Source organism: Mchenga conophoros, linkage group LG5 (assembly GCF_057382185.1).
Source record: "Mchenga conophoros isolate Kocher_MC1m ecotype Shallow Benthic linkage group LG5, M_conophoros_male_GT1.1, whole genome shotgun sequence".
Lineage (NCBI taxonomy): Eukaryota > Metazoa > Chordata > Actinopteri > Cichliformes > Cichlidae > Mchenga > Mchenga conophoros.
The window spans coordinates 18,228,456-18,241,614 of NC_140530.1; the positions used below are offsets into that span (position 1 = coordinate 18,228,456).

The following is a 13,159-nucleotide window of genomic DNA, read 5'->3' on the forward strand; positions in this document are numbered from 1 at the left end:
ATTTGCATGAATGAACAATTAAACAAGCATACCTAATAAAGTGGGTGTATTTTAAAAGCTAGTACGGGCTTGCATTTGAACCACTTTCCCCAAAATAATGCTCTGATTAAAGAATATGTTTTGGTTGCACCATGTTTAGTATGAAGGTGCAATATCTGGTTTTGAAGTAATTGTTTTCAGAAATATTTGCTTTGCCGTGATTACATAAATACTAAACTGACAGTAACTAAATACAACTTGAAGCGCTCCCACCAGGCCCCAGAGTGTGAAGTCAACGCCAGATACTTTAGCTGTTTAAAGAGCCACACGCACATGAAGTTACTAAACAGAGATTAAGCTCTAGTTTACACAGCATGACTCCTCCCAAACAACTAGACCAACAGGATATAAACATGAGCACTCATATCACTTCAACATGAAAATATATCCATTTATGACATATGTAAACATAAAAAAGCAACTGTAAAAAGACAGAAAACACAGGATTCACTGTTGAGTGGTTGTAATTCTTTTTTTTTGTTGGTTTTGTTTCAAATGTGCAAAGTACCAAAATTAATTTACACCAGAACAATCAAACTGTTTCCAATGTCTTTAGATGGACAACGCTGCAGCTTTGCCAAAACGATTCACATTTCACACACCACAGATGACGGCATGAGTTTTAAGTCTTGTCATTTTTAGTGTATGTGTGTATGAAAAGATCCCTTTGGTACAAAGACCTTTGCCAGGGATTGTGTCAGTCAATCTGCGAAAACAAAGCAAAAAAACCCCAAAACCCTCAACATTTGTAACGTTGCCATAGAACAAAGTTCTGATTTAGGGAAGGATAAGCATTTATCCTGACCCCTGGTGGAGAAAACGAAGTGTCTCTATCACACATCTCTCTTTGTTCAAACGTCTTCTGAGTCTCATACACAGAAAAAAAATCCATCTGTGTAAAAATTCAAAACCCATTAAAGTTCAAGTACATTTCCAGTTCGACTCATTGGTATTGCAGCCCCTGCAATCATTCAGTGTGGCAGGGTTGTGATCCTCATGCTTTGACTTGCAATTGGGTACGACACCATTGGGGTGGTGGCGTGACTCATAGTGATCCCGGGAATCGGCTGAGTCATGGACACTGCCACAGGTGCCACAGATACTGCCACTGGCGCCATAGAAACAGGGGGTGCCATTCCCTGGGCAATGGTCTGTGCGAGGGCGGCTGAGAGGGGGGTTATCTCAGGATTGAGGTGTGGTGGAGGAGCTGTGGGTGGGGCTGCATTGGTTTGGGGGGCTGCAGGGGCACCAGCGGGAGCTACAAGGTCTTGCTGGGTGACTGGCCGAGCCTGTAATGGAGCACTGCTCAAGGTGGTGTGAGTCTGGGCGATGCTATGGTTGTAGGAACTCACTGAACCTACGGGGGGCGCCAGATTCTGCTCAGTGGGTGCGGGAGTTGAAGACAGTGTCATCACTTTGGCTTGGCTTCGGAACTGGGCGTTCTGCTCCAGGAGAACCTCATTTGTGGCAATGAGATTGGAAACCTGAAAAACACATAAGAAAGAGTTTAGTATAAACAGGCAGAAAGTTCATGACAGGAAACACAGAGACATTAAATATTTGAAATACGCAAAGATATAAAGGAAATCATTTACAAGTAGTCTTACACTTCGTGTTAACTTATCACATAGTTTTACAGAGACAGAAGGCTAAAAACGGCAGAATCTGAGTGTTTGCGTGTCTCATGATGTTACAGAGTGTCTTTTCCTTTTACCCCCAAAACATCCAGTGAGCCTTTTTGTCAGGTGACTAAAGGGGAAACAAATTCTTCCCCATTTACTCCTGCACAGCTTCACTTCATATTAACTCTTCAGTAACAATTTCAGCTCATTCCCCTTCAAGTCCACCATTCTACTCAATAGGCAGAGCATTTACAGCAGTCTAAACTCTGTGCTTTTGGACATCAGATGATCTCAGTTCTTACTAATAACATTGACCATTTTAACAGTGTGTTGCTGGGTTCTTTTCCAACATTTCGATCCCATCTGATATGATGGGATCTAAATGTTGAAAAAAAGCCCAGCAACACAAAAATGTGTCATTAGCATCCTCCAAAGAAGCAACACATAAATAGGTTCCTGGATGACTCTTTGTTTAGATCAGCAAAGTTTGCTTAATTGTAACTACATGAAATAAAGTCCCCCTTTGTCACCAACTCCTTTCACCTTATATTTAAAAATTTATTGTAATGTTAATGTAAACTGTTGATCGCTGGGATTTTAATATACAAGTCTGTCAGCAGACACCTAATCACACTTCTAACAAACATGGGACGAACATTCTGGTGGATTTTTGGATATACCGCTGAGATGCTGTTTGGATCGGCGTTTTCTTTGAACCTGTCATGTTGAAAAATCTTTCCAGGATGTGTCATAAAACACCTCGATAAAGTTTCCGTTTAGTTGGAATTTGGCAATGCTTGTTTTGCATGTATCTCAGTAAAAAAAAAAAAAAAAAAATGACTGAAGCCATTTACATTCTGCATCAGTGGCATGACTCCATTCCCAGGAAGTCATATTATGATTCTTATACCTACCTGCTTTTTCAATTCTTCCACTCTCTTCCTTAGCAGGGAATTTTCTTCCTCTAGAAATCTGTACTCCAGAGGACGAGGCGGCAAGGTGGCTTGAACTCCCAACTCGTAGAGCCCACCTCCACTCCCATCTGTCAGACGCAGCCCCTCCAACCGTCGCCTCTTTAACTGTAAAGTGGTGTGGTCCATAGAGGTCTCCAGGCAACCAGCATCAAACAGACCACTTTCAACCAGAGGATCAAACATTGAGCATGTGCTCCTGTCATAACGTCGCTGTCCAGATGAACTTATGGACAGACACCCACTCATTCCACTTCCTCCTACTCCTCCAAGACCTGAGATACCTGGATCTCTGCAACCACCCAAGCCAGGGCAGCCGGTCCCCATCATATTACCTCCACCCCCTGCGCCACCTCCCACAAGTCCCTGCATTCCTCCGCAAGCACCTCCTCCTCCACCCATGCCTCCTACAGCATTCACAATGCCACTGACACCTGGCCCCATAACACCACCCACTCCAACCCTGGTTGGTTCATATTCACAGTCTTTTTTGACATGGCGAAATTTACATTTATTGCCCCTCTGGCACTCTCCTTTCAGGAAGTCTCTACAGATGGGAACCTCACCACGGCTATGGGGGAGATCCATGGGGGAGAGGCCTAGCCGTGCAGCAACTTTCCCTCTTAGTCTGAGAGGTAACTCTCCCGTCTTCTTGTAATAGTCCTCATCCTCTTTGGATCCGTGGACAAAGCGACAGTTGGAGCGCATGCACTCCTTATTTTGATGATCGTGACAAAAGATGAATTCGTTCTTCTGCACTCCCAAGTCTGGTACCTCGTTAAAGTCTGGGTGTCTGAAGCGACAGCGCTTTCCTCTCTTGCAAACATTGCGTATGAAGTCCCGGCAGACGCCATCCAAGGCCAGTCCCGCACCTTGGCCTCCACCGTTCCCATAGCTGTTGCCATTTCCGAGCGCTCCTCCTCCACCCATACCCCCAGAGCCAGAGACGCTTCCTCCGACACTACTTCCCGAACCTCCTCTGCCCTCTGCTGCACTCCCTGCCAAACCAGACCCGGGTCCCCCTTCTTCACCCAGACTACCACCACTCCCACCACCACCTGACAGGTAGGAACTGTCCCGGTCAGGCATGGCGCTCGGCCCAGCTCAAGGAGAAAGGAGCACTCATGTGTGTTTGGGACTGGCAAATGTGAGCTGGCAAACATTCACATACACAGAAGTAGTCATTAATTGTTTCTTCACACTCGAAGTATTGCAATCTGCTGTTTAATTACCTGCAAGACAAAAACACGAACCCAGCATGAGATACTGGCGATAGAACTAAAACGGGAGATTTGAATATCGGCATGTAAGACAACAGGACATGTATATGATTACCTTAGACAAGGTAAGGACAGAAATTTAGCACGTGACAACACATCGTAAACAATAAATAGCCCTGCTTCTGTTTACATGGTTCTTTGGTAAAACACTACAAAACATCAACTAAATTGAATGCAACGGATTTCAACCAGTAAATAATGCATACTCTGTCGTATTATATTATATTCCAGAATAAGTTAGCCTAAATGTTACTACGAAACCGTCGTCTACCCTGGGTAGCTAATGGCTAGCGAACATCTAGCTAACTGGGTACTACTGCAGTCTTACCAAATCGAAGGATAGAGAAGGTTCCAAAGTACAGCTGAGAAGCTTCCACGAAGAAACAACTTCCTCTAACTGAGTCAACAGACACCGCTGCTAACAAAAGCAAAAAACTTGCTTTATTTTAGCGGTTCCTCGAGGCCCTGGTGCTGTTTACCACATTTCTTAATGCAGCTTTCAATACCAACGAAGAAGAGCGCCGGCGTCTTCCTTATTTTTTCGCTGATTGGGATTTTCTGCCCTCTATTGGTGGAAATGCGGAACACCACCTTAGCGTGTTCACAATTTGTTCATTTTTAAAACCACGAAATAATTTCGTGCACGACGTAAAGTTGGATTCACGGAGTCTTGCACAGTCTGTGAACGAGGTCACTTTTTCTTTCGTGCCCGTGTATCACAGTTTTTGTCGTAAGCTCCATAGAAATTGTCGTAAATACACCAACAACTGATACTTTTGGTGTACTTTTACTACAAGCAGTGCTGACTGGAGACTTTACGGCGTTGTGTGGATATGAAAATGAGACGCTAAACCACAAGGTCTGCCACACTTCCAGATAAACTGTTGTGCACATGACGACGTTTGTTTTGAGTTCCTCCTCACGCTCTCTGTGCTGGGGCGCTCCTCAACATGGCAGCGCAAGGTGCTTCCTACTGGCTGCGACTCTGCATGCTTCTGCTGCTCTGTCTATCTGAAGCCCTGTCCGAAGTGATAAACAGAAATTACTACGACACTCTTCATGTTGAGCCAACAGCAACGGACAGCGAGATAAAAAAGTCTTTCCGAAAACTGGCCGTGAAGTACCACCCTGATAAGAACAAGAGCGCAGATGCTGAGAAGACCTTCAGGGAGATTGCTGAAGGTAAAGGATGAAAGGATGCTTCATCCGACACACGGAAACGTTTACATTTTACAGTGTAAATAAGTGAGGAGTTTTATTACTATTATCATCATTATCATTAGTATAATATTTTGTAGTAAACTGAAAATTACTTCACTCTGGAAGAAGCTGAGGAACAACAAAGCCACAAAATGGAGTTTAGTTAACTGAAACTACTCAGAAAAAAGGTTTGAAAATAGTTAAAATTAAATTAAAAATTATGTTAAAAACTAAAGGAATGTGTGATTTCAGAAAAAAAAATCCCCCTGATTAAAAAAACCGCTGTTCTTCCTGGCAAAAGTGCAAAAATGTACTTGCTATTCCCATCAAAAAAAAAAAAGATGTAAATAACTGGAGGCCAGCTGGCTCTTGCAAAATGAAGTTAAGCTGCTAGTTTAGTTAAATGTAGCTCACTACTCTCTAACATTTCACACAGGTTGGTGTCTGGGCAGCTTTAGCTTTACTATTTGACTCTAGAGGACTTTGGTACACAGACTAGTTCATAATTGAGTCAGTGACTGCAAGGTGCCGAGGCGTTGTGGTTGCTTGTTTGTAACCACACCCCTCCATCACCAAAGTTGACCTTTTCCCCTCTAACTGTGTTTCCTTAGCCTACAGAGTCCTCTCAAACAAGGAGCAAAGGAGGGCGTATGACCATGTGGGCCACGGAGCTTTCCTGAAAAATGAGGACCTACTCAAGCCTGAGGATGAGTATCAGACAAGCTTCCACTTCAGCTTCCCAGACTTCTTCCACGACTTTGATGACAGTCTCTTTGGTGGACAGTGGCGCTTTCACCAGGAAGAGGATGAGGAGGATGGTCGTTATGATCACTACAGTTTTGAAGGGGAAAGATTTAGCTTTTATTTTGGAGATCCAGATGAATATGAAGAAGAGTACTACTTCTAAAAGTTTTTTTCTCCCTGTGCTTGGAATGACTGTTACCTTTTAGCATGTTTTCTTTTATCAATAATAAAGTATTCTGTCTAAAATGCTCTCTCAGTATCTGTTTCTTGTATTCATTATGTAAAAAAAATCACCTAAACAGACCCTTTGAACCTGTTTACATTCTTCCCCCTTTTATGGTCTCACTTATAAATTCAGCAGCTGTGGGGTTGTAAGGCTGGCTGCTAGATAACCGACTGAGCCGTTATGCCACTTTTCCTGTGTGGGTGTGTCGAAGGTCCAGAGTTACTCACACGCCATTTACTCATCTTTTTCCTTGCGCCAGCACTTTAGATTTGGCACAGTTTTACTCCATTTCTCATGGGACCATTGTGCACTTTGACCCAAAGGATATCCTGTGCATTCTCAACACTTGGAGCTCGAGCAGACTAAAAGGCAACAGGCAAGAGCTCTTTCCAGTTTTATGTACTTTTATCACGCTAAAAGGACAAACCACAAAGGCAGATAAAAGACAGACTGCTAGTTTGCAAAGCTGACAATGATGGTGAGTATGCCTGTAGATTTTGCAGGATTTGTAAGCCTCTGAGTGTCATGTGACAGGCGTTTACTCCTCGCAGACATGAGTACAGTGTGTGCTGAATTACATTTTTTTTCTCCCTTTAAATTTAGTTTGAGCATGAAAGCGACTTTAATCTCAGCCTGTACAGATACCATTAGACTGCTTCTGCTGTGCTGTACTGCTTTTGACCGCTTTGTTTTTTTAATTGCAGGAAGAAGTGAAAGAAACTGCATCTGTTCTGAGTGTCCATGACGACAGCATCAAAGTTACAGAGGTGTTGAAAGACGGGGACACTCTCACCTTTATCATCGTATCTCAAAAGGTGAGATTCATTAGACTGTCATCTGGTTAGATCCAGGCAAATGACACAAGAACCATAGAATCTGTCAGCTTATTTATTTGAATTATGATTTTCCAAAAGCAGTTGGTTGTCTTTCCTTTCTGTTCCAGCTCTCTGGTACAGGGGAATACCATGTGGACCGGACCTATGAGGATTTTGAATGGCTGCAGCAGCACTTGTTCTCTCAGGGGGATGTGCCAGGAATACAGGGAGTCATAGTCAGTACTTGTTATTCTTTAATGTAGCTTGTATGTGCTTATTTGACAGTAACAGGGTCAGGGCTGGAGTACTGGTGGCTTTAGTGCCACAAATGTTGAATTTGTGTGGTGTTTCTATCCAAGAAACAGTCGTGGTTAAAAAAAAAAAAAGTAAACCCTCTTTAAGTTCTTGTATTTGAATGTCAGGATATAATAAATTATCCAGTCCTTAGAAGTTCTTCAATCAGGTAGGTACAACCTCACATGAACAATAGCACATGACATATTACAGAATGACATCATTTATGTAACAAAAACTCTGCCAAGCAGAAGCAGTGTGAGAAAAACTAAGTACAACCGTTGATTATATAGCTTGTAGAACCACCTTTTGGCAGGAATAATTTGGAATAATGTTTTTCTGTAAGACTTTGTCAGTCTTTTACATTATTGTGGAGAAATGTAGACCCATTCTTCTTTATAATGTAATTTCATCAAGATTTTTAGGCATTCATTTATGCACAGCTCTTTTAAGGTCCCACCACAGCATTTAGGTCAGGCTGATGTCTGGACTTTGGGTCGTTGTAACATCTTTTCTTTCTTTTCCTTTTTAGCCCTTCTGTCACAGATTTGCTTCTGTGCTCAGGATCATTGTCCTGTTGTAGGACCCAGTTTGGGGCATTTTTAGCTGTTGGACAGATGGCCTCACATCTGACTCTAGAATTCTTTGGTGTACAAAAAGCATCTCTCCTCCACCACCATGTTTAGCAGTTGTTAGGAGGTGTTTGTCTTGATATGCTGTGTTTGATTTTATTTGTCCAAATGTGGCACTGCACATTATGGCCAAACATCTCCACTGTGGCCTTGTCTGTCTGAAGGATATTGTTCCCAAAGTCTTGTGATTTGTACTAATGCAACAATGCTAAGCTGTGCGAGAAGAGGCTTTCTCCTTGCAAACTTTCCAAACAACCCATATTTGTTGAGTCTTTTTCTAAATTTACTCCTGACCATTAACATTTAAAAGGCTAGCTCTTGAGATTTTTCCATAGATTGCAGTCAGCCCTGGTGGGCTGGGTGGGATGCCCACTCCTGGGAATATTGGCAGATGGCTTGAACTTGTCAATAAGCTTTCTCACAGAAAAAAAGATGAACTTCAAATTCTCTGGTAGTAGCCTCATAACCCTTCCCAGACTGATGAGCAACCACTATTGCTGATGCAATTCTGATGAATTTCTTGGAACTGGGATAAAGTGAACATCTGTTAAGTATTTGTACACAAAGTTCTATGGCTGCATAGATTCAAACCCCCCAAAATGCGCTGGATTCACCCAGACCCACAAACATGGGCTGAGTAGCCAAAACATGAACACCACACAAAGGTTAAATGAATAAAGACACAGTGTAATATGTCATGTATTGTTGTGTATTTGAGGTTGTGTTTAAATAATGATAATGATGAGTTTAAAGTTAAATTATTTAAACCTGCCAAGGACCAGATGACTTTTATTGTGTCCTGGTATGTAAAGAATTAAAAGAGCGTACTTTCTTCTTGCTATGATTGTACTGCTTTTGTGGTTTAAAGTCCTTCCTGCTTTTCCTTCCTGTGTCCTCCTCTTTTGTAATCAACTGATTTTATCGTTGCTATTTTTGCCAGCTGCCCCAGTACTGTGGGGAATTAAGTAAACAATGTAGGGACTACTTTTTTCAAAGAAAGTCAACAGTACACCATCAGGGTGTATTTTTTTTTATGTTATTTCCTACTATGACAGTGTGTGTTGATGTTCCTTGTAATGTATTACACAAGCACATTGTGTAATATCTGATATAGTGCATAGAGTTTGCATATCACAACGGATCTAAGCACAGAGTAACTTTAAAATGCACGAAACTTTCACAAGCTCGTATTTAAGACATGTTTTAAGAGACAAATAATGGGATAAAAAATTTTGTATAAAATAATATTGTCTTCTTTTTCAAGTTCCCTCCTCTTCCTGCAAAGCCCCAGGTGAATGCATCTCCCAGATCTATAAAACAGCTTGGTGAGTACATCTGAAGACTGCCTGTGCACAAAGACAAACACTTCCCAGTTCTGATGTACAGTGTCAAATGTGATGTGAAGTGGTGTGGTTAAAATGTCAATAGTTTGCTTGCAGGTTTCCTTGCTTTAGGAGAGTGTCAGCCCTACTGTAAAGCATTAGAAACGTTCCTGCAGCAGGTTGCTGCACACAGCATACTCAGCAAAAATAAAGCCGTGGAGGTCTTTCTGACCAGCTCGGATGTAAGTGAACAGAAACAGCTTTTTGGCAGCTTTGCCAAGCTTCAACTTTAGAGCTAGAATCTCATGTTACAACAGGTTGTCACGTGAAACCTTGTGATGCGGGAGACTGACAATAAATGGTTAAACTTTCACCAACGTGATAGAGATCCATGTGACAGTACTCATTCATTCGGCTCTTTATATATAAATATATATGGCCTTCCAAATGAGATTGTATCCACAAAAGAAAAGTTTTTTAAAAGGGTGAGAGTTTGCGTATGTAACCTCTACTGATGAATTCACATCAGTCAGATATCACCCTGTAAATAGCCAGCATACAGTTCTTGTTACAAGAAGGTGGTTGTTTGGGTTAGAGCAGGGTGTCTAATAATCAGGTCAGTGGTTAGATGTGTGTGATGCTGATAGCACTGCATATACAATAAGAAGCACTGTAACTGTGGTCAGTGTGGCTTGTAGTGTAAAGAAGGTAGAAAATTGTCATACAAATGCACAAACATACATGGAAATACAGTCTATAAAGCCAAAGCAGAGTTTGTACAATTCTAAAAAGATTGATAGTCACTATTTGATATGAGAACCTTTAGTCTTCAACACAGCCTGAAGTCTCTTAGATAAGCTTTCTTATCATTTCTTCAAGTAGTGTTCAGTTGTCCAGATTTCTTTAAAGACATTTAAAGCTCTTCTTTGGATGTTGCCCTCCTTTTGTTCCACCTTGTTTTACATGTTTTACATTGGCTATAGACATTCACTTTATAAGAACTGTTGCCACTGAGGCCTGTCAGACTGTTATCTTTGGATATTTTTCATTAATTCAGCTGAAGAAGTGGAAACAAATGACGTGTTTTTGTCACAAGTAGCCCCAACACTGGTTCAACCCTCGAATTAGGTGCTCTTTTTATGCTTGAATTATTCATAGGCCACTCATAAGTGGCTTAATATGGTCAGGTACAAGGACTGTACTGAAAATGAGTGAAAAAGCAACCAGTGCCCAAAGAAAAACTTTCAAAGATTTTCAGAAAGCCTGGAGAACTATTGCTTAGGACAACCTTAAAAATGACAAGAAGGTCTGGCTACTTGGACACAAAATATCAGGAAATGAGGGTCAGCACAAGACTTGTACAGACACATGTAGAAGGAACGTAGTATCTTGAAATATATAAAGTCAGTGTTGCGTGTGTTACATCTCGATGATACGTTTGTTTCCTGTGTGTCGAATTCTGGCCAAACGTTTATTTTATTAAGCTTTAATAGTTTTCAGCTTGTACATTTTACCAGCATATTTCAATGGACATTTATAACAAAATGCCATTTGCTGTGATATGTTATGATATTCTGTGTAATGATAAATGATTTAAGCTTTTATTATGTCCTTACATTCAGCCTCCAGGCAGACAGAAAGTAAAGAAGAACATTTTCAACAGACTGAGTCAAGCTGTGGAGGAGATGAGAAAAGAAGGCCATAAGGTACGCATCTGGGACTCATATATAGGCAGAATGTGTCCAGAGAAAGTGGGGGGTTAATGCTGTTATCAACGTGTCTGCAGGATGTGGATGAGTTCTTTCAGAATGAACGGGATCATAACCTCGTTCTAACCGGCTGCACCAAGACTGCAGCTGAGGTGAGACGGTCACCTATTGCTTCTCGGTCTGTTTATTTGTCGTCGTCGTCTCCTTTTCTTAGTTTGATTTCCAAACATTTCCCTTCTTCTTGCAGAAATTCCTAGATGTGGTGGCAACAGAGCAAAGTAAGAAAATTATATAAGTGTGAAAGCACAGAAAAAGAATTGATCCGTCGATGTTGTTTAAGATTTGTGTGATCAGATTCAGCAGATGATAATTATGGTGTTATGTACACATGTTTTTGGGGCTCAGTGTCAGCTGAATTCATCCAATGTGTTGTATTAGAGTGCTCTGTTTGCTTGCAGAAATAGCAGTGGCCTGTGGACACTTCTCAACTGCTCTGCATCTCTGCGTGGAACCAGGCGAGGATCCTGACAAACAGGCTTTCTCTAGGTTGGAAAAAAAAACATTAGTACTGGACTCACACCATTATCATGTGTATTCAAAGGAAAAGCATCTGAATGATTCATATAAGTTGTGATAAAGCTGCATACATGTATATATGTGTCTTTTCTTACAGGGTTTGTGTGAAATTATCAGAAGTGTTTGAATCTATAAAGGTAAGCTGTTTGTCTTTTCTAATAGCATCACAAACAGCAGTGCACTTGTGCTTTGCCGCATCGTGTGTTTGTGTGTGGGCAGAAAAATATGACGAGTGTTGCTGAGAACAACGTGAACACTCTTGGACTGGGCCTGGACCTCGAGTCACGTTATCAGGAGGCGGAAAGGGTGTGTTTTCTAGTTCTGCAATCATTTCATGCTCATCGTATACATGCTGCCTTCCTTCCTATATTGAATCTTAGATTTCTGGTTAGATGCAACATGTTTGGAGTGAATATTGTGACTAAATTGTTCAGCGTGTAACACAATTATTATGTCCAATAAAGGAGATGCTCTTCAGGAGAACCTGCAAACTAGTGGAGTTAGAGAATGCCCAAAGGAACGTAGAGAAGGCGAAACCTGTAAAGAAGGCTGCTGTGAGTGTCTGCACCCATACTTTAAAAGCATGGTCAGATCTGCACATTTTCTTGTAACCAGCAGGTGTCAGCAACGTATCTGTTAGTAAGAGGAAACAGCATTTGTTGTGGGCTTTCTGATGTAGACTTAATGATAATAACATGCGCTTCATATTCATCAGATGGAAGAAGTGAAGAAAGCAGCAGAGACTGAGTTTGAGCACACTTCTGGAGTGGCTAAGCAGGAGGTAAAGTCCACAATAAATAACTGCATTCCACACTTTCACGTGTCTTTCCACAGTGGATTGGTTTGCTGAATTCATGTTGTTGCCATGCATTTTCTGCATCTATTAATATTGATGTGACGTGATTCTTTCAGATTGTACGTTTTCAGGGAGCGCGCGTGGAAATGCTGCAGCAGGCTCTGGTTGGTTGGTGTGAAAAGCAACTTCTTACAGCCAAAGAAAGTGCTGACCAGTTCAACCAGCATCTGGAAGTCTTTAGGGGAATGGCCTAGTGACCTCTCTGGCACCCTCTCAAATTAGCATCCTCAGTAAATCTAATCATAGCACGGAGCAACCCAAACCTGTCCTTCACTGTGTTGTGCTGCAGTTTGATGCTTTATTGAGTGTAAATAGGGAAATGTAAGCAACGGAGAAAGGATGGCTCTGCTGATAATTTCACACACACACACACACACACACACACACACACACACACACACACACACACACACACACACACACACACACACACACGCGCGCTTTCTTATTTTCCCCCATTCTCTATTAAGATGTACTCACTCCAATAAAATCCAGGTAGAAATGATTGTTTTGAGATCTTATCAGTGGGTTTCATCATCCAATAACACTGCCGTGCGTGAGCGAAGGTTTATGTGTTCTATATTGCACTGCTGCGTTTGTGCTGAGAATGTATTGTGCTGCTCTCTAGCCAGTACATCAGCTGGGGTCACACAAAATAAAGTGTGATGAATTGATTCCCAAAGTACCTGCTTGCCTCTGTGTGTGTTTCTTACTCCTGGATCATTAATCAGTTGGTTTGACTGCTTCTGCAAGGACATGGCAGCAAGGACAGCCTGTGTTGGCCTTTTTGAAATGATTCTGGCTCTTTGAAAATCTCTTTGAACATTTTTTGACACCATTAAGACCTCTTGTAAGGTTTGCCATGATACACAT

At 41.7% G+C, this 13,159-nt stretch overlaps 3 protein-coding genes across 3 annotated transcripts; 2 read left to right on the forward strand and 1 right to left on the reverse strand.

The window, feature by feature from the left end:
• Positions 1-506: 506 nt before the first annotated feature.
• On the reverse strand, positions 507-4,549 carry zc3h10 (zinc finger CCCH-type containing 10). The gene is made up of 3 exons (XM_085273828.1): positions 4,241-4,549; positions 2,576-3,864; positions 507-1,523 (listed from the first exon to the last, which is right to left on the reverse strand). The coding sequence occupies exons 2-3, from the start codon at positions 3,719-3,721 to the stop codon at positions 1,011-1,013; spliced, it is 1,659 nt and encodes a 552-aa protein (XP_085129954.1). The 5' UTR covers positions 3,722-3,864; positions 4,241-4,549; the 3' UTR covers positions 507-1,010.
• On the forward strand, positions 4,109-6,096 carry LOC146574287 (dnaJ homolog subfamily B member 9-like). The gene is made up of 2 exons (XM_085273829.1): positions 4,109-5,094; positions 5,724-6,096. Exons 1-2 carry the CDS (start codon positions 4,863-4,865, stop codon positions 6,017-6,019), a joined length of 528 nt encoding a protein of 175 aa, XP_085129955.1. The 5' UTR covers positions 4,109-4,862; the 3' UTR covers positions 6,020-6,096.
• Positions 6,097-6,366: 270 nt separating this feature from the next.
• LOC146574288 (sorting nexin-5) lies at positions 6,367-12,959 on the forward strand. Its single transcript, XM_085275548.1, has 14 exons — positions 6,367-6,560; positions 6,787-6,897; positions 7,026-7,133; positions 9,088-9,148; positions 9,263-9,387; positions 10,768-10,851; positions 10,932-11,006; positions 11,102-11,132; positions 11,313-11,400; positions 11,528-11,567; positions 11,650-11,736; positions 11,895-11,984; positions 12,146-12,211; positions 12,343-12,959. The coding sequence occupies exons 1-14, from the start codon at positions 6,555-6,557 to the stop codon at positions 12,478-12,480; spliced, it is 1,110 nt and encodes a 369-aa protein (XP_085131674.1). The 5' UTR covers positions 6,367-6,554; the 3' UTR covers positions 12,481-12,959.
• Positions 12,960-13,159: the final 200 nt, after the last annotated feature.